At 42.9% G+C, this 8741-nt stretch overlaps 1 protein-coding gene across 1 annotated transcript in view; it reads right to left on the reverse strand.

Annotated features, from left to right (window-relative positions):
• Positions 1-7762, reverse strand: part of LOC128572325 (zinc finger protein 98-like) — a 28960-nt gene extending 21198 nt beyond the window's left edge. The window contains exon 1 of the mRNA XM_053572152.1: positions 7472-7762. Within this exon, the coding sequence (XP_053428127.1) occupies positions 7472-7474 (3 nt within the window). The 5' untranslated portion in view covers positions 7475-7762. The remainder of the gene's footprint in view (positions 1-7471) is intronic.
• Positions 7763-8741: the final 979 nt, after the last annotated feature.

The following is an 8741-nucleotide window of genomic DNA, read 5'->3' on the forward strand; positions in this document are numbered from 1 at the left end:
GTGTATGTGGGTGGTGCCTCAGCCACTTGAGCCACAGGCGCCAAGCCTCAGGAAAGGTTTTGAGCCATTAACTGTAGAACCAAAATTGCAGAACTCCCCAAGAAGAAAACAAGTGAGCCATTAACTCCCATTTATGTTTTGGTCTAGAATCAGTCAGACTGCCAGATGGCAAGAAACCATTTCAAAAAGACATCCATCCTATGTGTAGACATAGAAACCATCTACACATAATTTCCCAATCTCCTTTCCCCATTCACTATCTTTTCATCAGCTGAGGAACATCAGGTGGGATTTGCAACAGTAGTCAGCCATCTGCTCATGTTGCTCTTGAATAATCTGCTTTTTCTTATACCAACTCTTGCATTGTGACATTGACTTTTCATGAGTGAATAGTGAACCTAGTGTCTGATTAAAATTTTGCAGGTTTTGAGTAACTGTATAAAGTGGCTTCTTTTATTTATTTATTTTTTTTTTGTAGAGACAGAGTTTCACTTTACTGCCCTTGGTAGAGTGCCGTGGCATCACAAAGCTCACAGCAACCTCCAACTCCTGGGCTTAGGCGATTCTCCTGCCTCAGCCTCCCGAGTAGCTGGGACTACAGGCGCCCGCCACAACGCCCGGCTATTTTTTTGTTGCAGTTTGGCCGGGGCTGGGTTTGAACCCGCCACCCTCGGTATATGGGGCCGGCGCCCTGCTCACTGAGCCACAGGCGCCGCCCTAAAGTGGCTTCTTTACCAATTCCCTTTATAGCTGCTGTTACCCCTTCTAGAATATAGGAGAGCACTCTGCTAGAGAAAGCAAATACAGCACAGAGTTCCTTCTGCTCCCCACTTTGTAACAAAATACCTTTGGTTCAAGAAGACCATCACTCACAATCTTGAAAAGTGACATAGCTTGCTGGCACTTTAAAGTTTCTAGTGGTCAAAGAAGGCAGCAGTGTCTGAGGAAGGACCTGGACTCAGAATTTGGACCTGCAGATTTGGGGTTTGCACACACGGGGATGCAGCTAGTGCCTGTATACATTCATGAGAATTATGGAAACAAAAAATGGGAACATTCTCAAGTGTACTCAATTCACAACTTGTGCTCCAGGTTGAGCTTTGGTATCATACTCTCTGGATCGGTTATAGGTCTAAAGATATCAGGATAAAATCTAAAGGTTGTCCTGAAAGTCACCATGCATAGGGAAAGTTGAAAATTGTAGCTAAAAATACCTTTAGAAAATACTCATTGCAAAATTTTACAAAGAGAAGAAGGAAGTGGGTAGAGCAAGATGGCAGACCAGAAGCATCGTTTAGCTGAGCTCTTCTGGTATGGAAGAAAAGAGAACTCAGCCATACCCAGCACATGGACCTTACCCAGAGTCATAGCTCGGGGAGCACGATTTACTGGTGTGCTGGGTACAGTGTGTGATCTGGAGCGGTGGAAATCTAACACATTAGGCAAGTGATTGGGAGACTGAGAGATTGGCTGGCCCCCAACAAAGCTCAGGGAGGGAAGGAAGCTTTTCCTCAGTTTTCGGGTTTTAGGGGAAACTGCATGTAGAGTGAAAAGCAAAGATGAGTGAGTGGACTCCAACAGTATACAGCAACCATATTTGAATACCAGTTGGACTAGATTTGCCATGAGATTGGTGGCTGGTAAGGCAGCCATACAAGGAAGGTCTCGGTTGCGAGGGGAACTCCATTGTGAGAAGATGGTGAAGGGTCATGAGGATGGGCCTCTTAACAGGAGCCTAAAGTATGGTCCTCTTAATTCCATCTGCTGGGATCAGAAATATACTCTTGGGACTCCCACACCCTTGGGGAACTGGTGTCAGGATGCACTGTGAGGCCTGCCCCTGAGGGATTCTGGAGACCTGTAAGATCTCATCCCAGGCTCGGTGCCCATAGCATAGTGGTTACGACATCAGTCACATATACCAAGGCTGGCAGGTTCAAATCCAGCCCAGGCCTGCCAAACAACAATGATGACTACAACAAAAATAGCCAGGTGTTGTGGCGGACGCCCGTAGTCTCTGCTACTTGGGAGGCTGAGGCAAGAGAATCACTTAAGCCCAAGAGTTTGAGGTTGCTGTGAGCTGTGACACCACTACACTCTACCAAGGGTAACAAAGTGAGACTGTGTCTCAAAAAAAGAAAAAAAAAATAGCCAGGAGTTCTGGTGGGTGTCTGTAGTCCCAGCTATTTCGGAGGCTGAGGTAAGATAGTCACTTAAGCCCAGGAGTTTGAGGTTGCTGTGAGCTGTGACACCACAGCACTCTACTGAGGGAGACATAGTGAAACTCTGTCTCCAAAAAAAGAAAAAAAAGATCTCAAGCCCAGAGGGGTGTGAAAGCTGAGGGAACAATCAGGCAATCACTAAGGGTAACTAACTTAGGAATAAGGACCATAGAAGTTGCTGGTTGTGTTCTCCATCTTCTAAAAAACCACAGTGCCACCTGGAGTCCTAGCAACATATACATTCCTTTTTTCTTTTCTTTTTTTTTTTTTTGAGACAGAGTCTCACTATGTTGCCCTCGGTAGAATGCAGTGGTGTCACAGCTCACAGCAACCTCAAACTCTTGGGCTCAAGCGATTCTCTTGCCTCAGGCTCCAAGTAGCTGGGACTACAGGCACCCGCCACAATGCCCAACTATTTTTAGAGACAAGGTCTCACTCTTGCTCAGGCTAGTCTTGAACTTGTGAGCTTAGCAATCCACCCACCTTGGCCTCCCAGAGTGCTAGGATTACGGTGTGAGCCACCATGCTCGGACTATATTCCTAATATATACCTATTAAAGTTGGTCCCTTCCAGCATATACATATTTATACATCTATCTTATCTATATGTATACAGATAAATTCTTTAAATATTTTTTTCTTCTTTTCTACGTTTCTCAGTTTGCTATTTTTGGATATTTCAGCATGTTTTGTTTTGTTGTGTTATATCTTTTTTTTTTTGCTAATTTGATTTATTGGTTCTAAACTTCCACTTTTACTTTCTTCAACAGCAAGGGCTCCTATATTTTTGGTCATGGTATTTTAGCCTCATTTATTCTCTCATTAATAAAGATGCTTTTCTCATCTTTCCCACGTAATTTGCTCATGTAACAGCCAAGATATCACCTTCTTTTTTTTGGTCTTTCTTTCCTCTTTCCCCTTCTCTGTCTCTCCTTTATTTGATACAACTGTATTTTTAATTTTTTTTTTTTTTTAAGACAGACTCACTTATGGCTCACATCAACCTCAGATGCTTGGGCTCAAATGATACTCTCGCCTCACCCTCCCGAGTAGCTGAGAGTACAGGCACCTGCCACAATACCTGGCTATTTTTAGAGACAGGGTCTCACTCTTGCTTAGGCTGGTCTCAAACCTGTGAGCTCAAACAATCCATCCACCTCAGTCTCCCAGAGTGCTAGGATTTCAATAATTGTGTTAGAGCCAGTCACCCAACAATCTTTTCTTAGCTAGTTGTGAACTTAGAAAGCTTTTTAAAATGTGTAAATGAATTGTTCATCACTGCTCAGGACTTTCAGCAATGCCTAAACAACACAACATTAACCCTGAACCATTTAGCTGAATGGTGCTATTGGGTATCAAAGTAAAAAGCTCAAATCCGTCTGCAGAAAGTGAAATTTCTTGATTTTCAGCTAGAACCTGGACAAGGTAGCCTATTAACAAATAGAAAATAAATTAATATTACATAGTCCAACCCCTGCAATAGCTTAGGGAATTTCTAGATATGGCAAGTTTCTGCCAGGTATGGATTTCCAACTATGGCTTAACTTTATTTTTATTTATTTATTTTTTTTTTGAGACAATAGTCTCACTCTCGCTCTCGGTAGAGTGCCATAGCATCACAGCTCACAGCCACCTTCAGCTCTTGGGCTCAGGCAATTCTCTTGCCTCAGCCTCCCAAGTAGCTGTGACTACAGGCGTCCGCCACAACGCCTGGCTATTTTTTGTTGCAGTTTGGCCGGGGTCAGGTTTGAACCCTCCACCCTTAGTATACGGGGCCGGCGCCCTACCCACTGAGCCACAGGCGCCGCCCTATGGCTTAATTTTTAAACACGTGCATGAGACCTTGAAAATACAGGAAAATGACCATGATATTAAACTAAGGAGTGTGACAAAACCCTGCAGAAACTAAAACAAAGTCTCTCTAAGGCCTATGCTCTTGGCCTGCCTGAGTTATTTCCATACGTGCATGAAAGACATGCGACAGGACTTTGGCCTTGAAGTACTAGTACCAAAAAAAATGGCACCATTCCCAGACCAGTTGCATATATTTCTAAACAATTAGACTTTACAGCTATGGGGTGGCCTTCCTGTCCTCAAACCCTGGCTGTGACATGTGATCTTTCAAAAGAAACTGAAAAATTCACCTTGAGACAACTGAATATGGTTAATGTCCCTCATCAAGTCTTGTTCCTATTTCAGCAAAAAAGAAACTTCTAATTAATTGCAGGTAGGATGAGAAGGTATCAAGCTATGTAACTTAATAAAAAACCCTGAAATATGGTTACAACTGATACGTGGACTGAACCCAGACACTCTACGTCATAACCTTAATCAAGAACCAAAAGAACATCAATGTCTAGAGCTAATTGAACAAAGTCTTTTCTAGTCAAGGAGACCTGTCAAACAACACTTCTGAAGAGGTAGAGTGGACTCCGTGTAAACACAGAAACAGTTATATTGAAAAAGGAATGAGAAGAGCAAGTTATACAGTAGTGACTGCAGAAAGGCTGGTAGAAATGAAAGCTCATCCACCATTGACTTCGGCCCAAAAGCTGAATGAACTAATTGCTCTAACCAGGACATTAGAACTGTCAAAAAGAAAAACCCTAAACATTGATATGGACTCCAAATTTTCCTGTCTAATTCTTCATTGTCAAAATGCCATATTAAAAAAAACAAAAAAGATTACTAGCAGCATAAAAAAAGATATTTAAAATAGTTCAGAGTTTTACATCTATTAGAGACTGTCTTGCTTCCCCCACAAAGTGGCAGTCAAGCACTAGCCAGGCCACCAGAAAAGACTTAATCCTAGGCCAGGTGCAGCAACTCATCCCTGTAATCCGAGTATTCGAGGAGGCCAAGGCAGGTGGACTGCCTGAGCTCACAGGTTAGAGACCACCCTGAGCCAGAGCGAGACTGGTCTCTAAAAAAAATAGCCAGGCATTGTGGTGGGCTCTATAGTCTCAGCTACCTGAGGAGAGCTTGAGGGGCTGAGGCAAGAGAATCGCTTGAGCCCAAGGATTTGAGGTTGCTGTGAGCTATGACATCAAGGCACTCTACCAAGAGCAACAAAGTGAGACTCTGTTTCAAAAAAAAAAAAAAAAAAAAAAAAACTTAAATCTGTGCCAACAGAAAACCAAAGGGTGACACTGCGGGAAAGCAAGCTGCAAGACAGACAGTAAAGGCCCCCTTTAGTACCACCTCTAAACCTACCTGATTTCAATGCCACCTATAAGAAAGGAAATAAAAATAAAACAGAAAAATTCCATAATAAAAAAAAGCTGACTTGGGCAGCGCCTGTGGCTCAGTGGGTAGGGTGCCAGCCCCATATACCTAAGGTGGCCTCTGCCAAACTGCAACAAAAAATAGCTGGGCATTGTGGTGGGCGCCTGTAATCCCAGCTACTCAGGAGGCTGAGGCAAGAGAATTGCCTAAGCCCAGGAGTTGGAGGTTGCTGTGAGCTGTGACACCACAGTACTCTACAGAGGGCAATAAGTGAGACTCTGTCTCTTAAAAAAAAATAGCTGACTCATCAACAGCCAAGGACAGATAACACCACCCAGAAGTCTAACACGTCAGGTAAACAAACAACTTCATGACATGACACTTTCCTACAAAAAAGCCTTACTGAACTTCCTTCTGCCATAAATTGTAAACAGGTAACTCACCCAAATAATCAAATATAAATACTCACTGTTTGCTTTGTACAAGAAACAACTCCAAAACAGAGAACAAATATAAAAAACCACTCCAACCAAAATCAAGCAGACATTATTATTAAAATACAATCATAAATGTAAAAACTTAAAAATCTTTATACTGCTTCAATTTTTCTAACAGTTCCCAACTCATTAAAACAAGTTAAAATTTATAAAAGACATAGCAATGAATACAACAAACAAGATTTTTCAGAATATCCAACACTTCCCATCTAAAGTATTGTCATAATTACCCAACATTACCTAAGTCTGAATGCTAATAGTTATTCTTATTTTATATATTATAAGCTTTTAGTTTGTTACAAAATATAATGTATATCATTCATATTTACTCACTGTTTCACAAATTTCAAAAAACAAAAGCACAGCCTTCATGTCAATTTAACTTACTATAACAATTATTTCAATTTGAAATCAATTTTATAGACATAAAAATAAAATAGAGAATGTGGTAGACACAGACACCCCCACAACCTTTCTTAGCTATTTGTGAACTGACAATGCACTTTAAAACAGGAACAGTAAGTCAGTCGAACAGGCCACACCAGAAGTAGGGAATAAAGATAATAATCTTGAAAAAAAAAAAAGAGAGAAAGTAATGAGGCATTATAGAACAAGTTAATAGCACATTTAATGATTTTTTTTTTTTTTGAGACATTCTCACTTCACCACCCTGCCTAGAGTGTCAAGGTAAAATAGCTCACAGCAACTTCCAACTCTTGGTTTCAAGTGATTCTCTTGCCTCAGCGTCCCCACTCAGAGTCCCAGTCTCAGCTGGACAGGCACCCGCTACGACGCCTGTCTATAATTATGTTTTTTGATGATGATTTTCTTTGGTTAGTTTTGAAATTTTTACAGGCACTTAATTTGCTACATGTTGTTAATCACATAAGTTAATCATATAAGTATATTTTTAGCATACTTTTGAAATTATCCCCTATATAAATTATTGAAATTATCCCCTATTTGTTACATAGACAAAACAACATTTTAAAAATTACTCTCTCTGTACTCTGGAATTACTAGCCTGTCCGATAAGAAAGTCTTTTCACGAATCATCTCCGTGTCTCCGTGTTTAACTACAATGACAGCATTCAGCCACTTTAGGTTCCGCAATGGCGTGAGCCACACAGCCCAGCCCTAAGTTTATTTTAAACAGGAGAATGCAAGGACTGGGGGACCCACGGACCTACAGCCCTTCCCAGAAACAAGCCCCACACACCCAACTGGGATTCTTCCCGGAGGACCCTTCCACTGTCACCACATGGGAGGGACTCCAGGAGCTGCAGCCACACAGCAGCTCAAAGAGAGTTAGGGCCGCGATAAAAGCTCCAGGAAGGGGCTGGAGCAGCAAGAGTCCCAGGTGCCTGCCCCGCTCCACCTTTTGCCCACAAGGACCAAGGGGTGTCAGTGGCAAACTTGGGTCTGAAGACTCTAAAACTGAAGCGAAATTGCCCGGTCCCACCACCGACACTTCCGGTTCCATCCACGCCCCTCCCCCTCTCAGGACACCCAGTCTCCTAGACTCACCATTTCCCAGCTTCCGGGATGTCCCGGTGTCTTCCCTACAGATCTCCGAGTACCTGCAGCTCACAGGGTGACAGAGGCTGCTGCAGAGACACCTGGATGGTCCTGGAGATGCAAAAGTTGAAGGGGGGACCCCCGGATTAGCGACCAGCTCAAAGGACAAAGGCTGCTCCTGATTTCCGTTGCCGCCTCCTTCTTTCTGGCTGTGCATCTGATTGGACAGTTCATACTGGAGCATCCCTGATTGGATAGGGCCTTAGTCTCCTCACCACCACCGCCTTGAGTGACAGGAATCCCTGAGAGGAGAGGCTGAAATAGGCCAGAATGCTCACAGTTTCTTCATTACAGCACTTTTTTTTTATTAAGGACATGGAGCACGACTTTATTCATCTCCATATTCCAGGGCCACTGTGTTTGCTGTTCAACAAATTTCTACTAAAGGAATGAAAATCTATTTACTGAGTGTTTAGTCTGTGCGGGGCTAGGGCACTTATTATTTAAATAGGAGTTAAATTCTGCTTTGAAGGTGTTTTCAATATACATCGCGTCTAGGTAAAAAAAAAAAAAAATGCCTGAAATTGAGAGTTACAAGCAAAGGCTGTGGCAGTTCCCCACAGTTCCCCAGTGAAGGCACTGGCATTGCAGGAGGCTTCCTGCAGGAGGTGGTATTTAATCTCCTGGCTAACAGGCACAAAGTAAGGATTCATGGCACACCTTCTGGCTGAAGGCTTCAGCTACCACGTGGACTTTACTTAACCATCTCTGTAGCTCTTTTTACACCGGGCTTTGCGCCTTCTCTGGGATGCAGCGCTGCCTGAGGGATATTTGTATTTAACACTGAATATAAATTATATCCATTTATCAATTTTAATTGTATACACATATGTTTGTGTTTATATATACCCACACAGTAAATACATGTTTTCCATGCATGGAAACAACGTATTAACAATTATATACAGGGCGGTGCCTGTGGCTCAGTGAGTAGGGCGCCGGCCCCATATGCCGAGGGTGGCGGGTTCAAACCCAGCCCCGGCCAAACTGCAACAAAAAAATAGCCGGGCGTTGTGGCGGGCGCCTGTAGTCCCAGCTGCTCGGGAGGCTGAGGCAAGAGAATCGCGTAAGCCCAAGAGTTAGAGGTTGCTGTGAGCCGTGTGACGCCACGGCACTCTACCCAAGGGCAGTACAGTGAGACCCTATGTCTCTACAAAAAAAAATTATATACGTATTTTTTTACAATGAAAAGTTATATACAGAGTGGATATAAAGTTCA

This window comes from Nycticebus coucang, chromosome 20, assembly GCF_027406575.1.
Source record: "Nycticebus coucang isolate mNycCou1 chromosome 20, mNycCou1.pri, whole genome shotgun sequence".
In the NCBI taxonomy this organism is placed as follows: domain Eukaryota; kingdom Metazoa; phylum Chordata; class Mammalia; order Primates; family Lorisidae; genus Nycticebus; species Nycticebus coucang.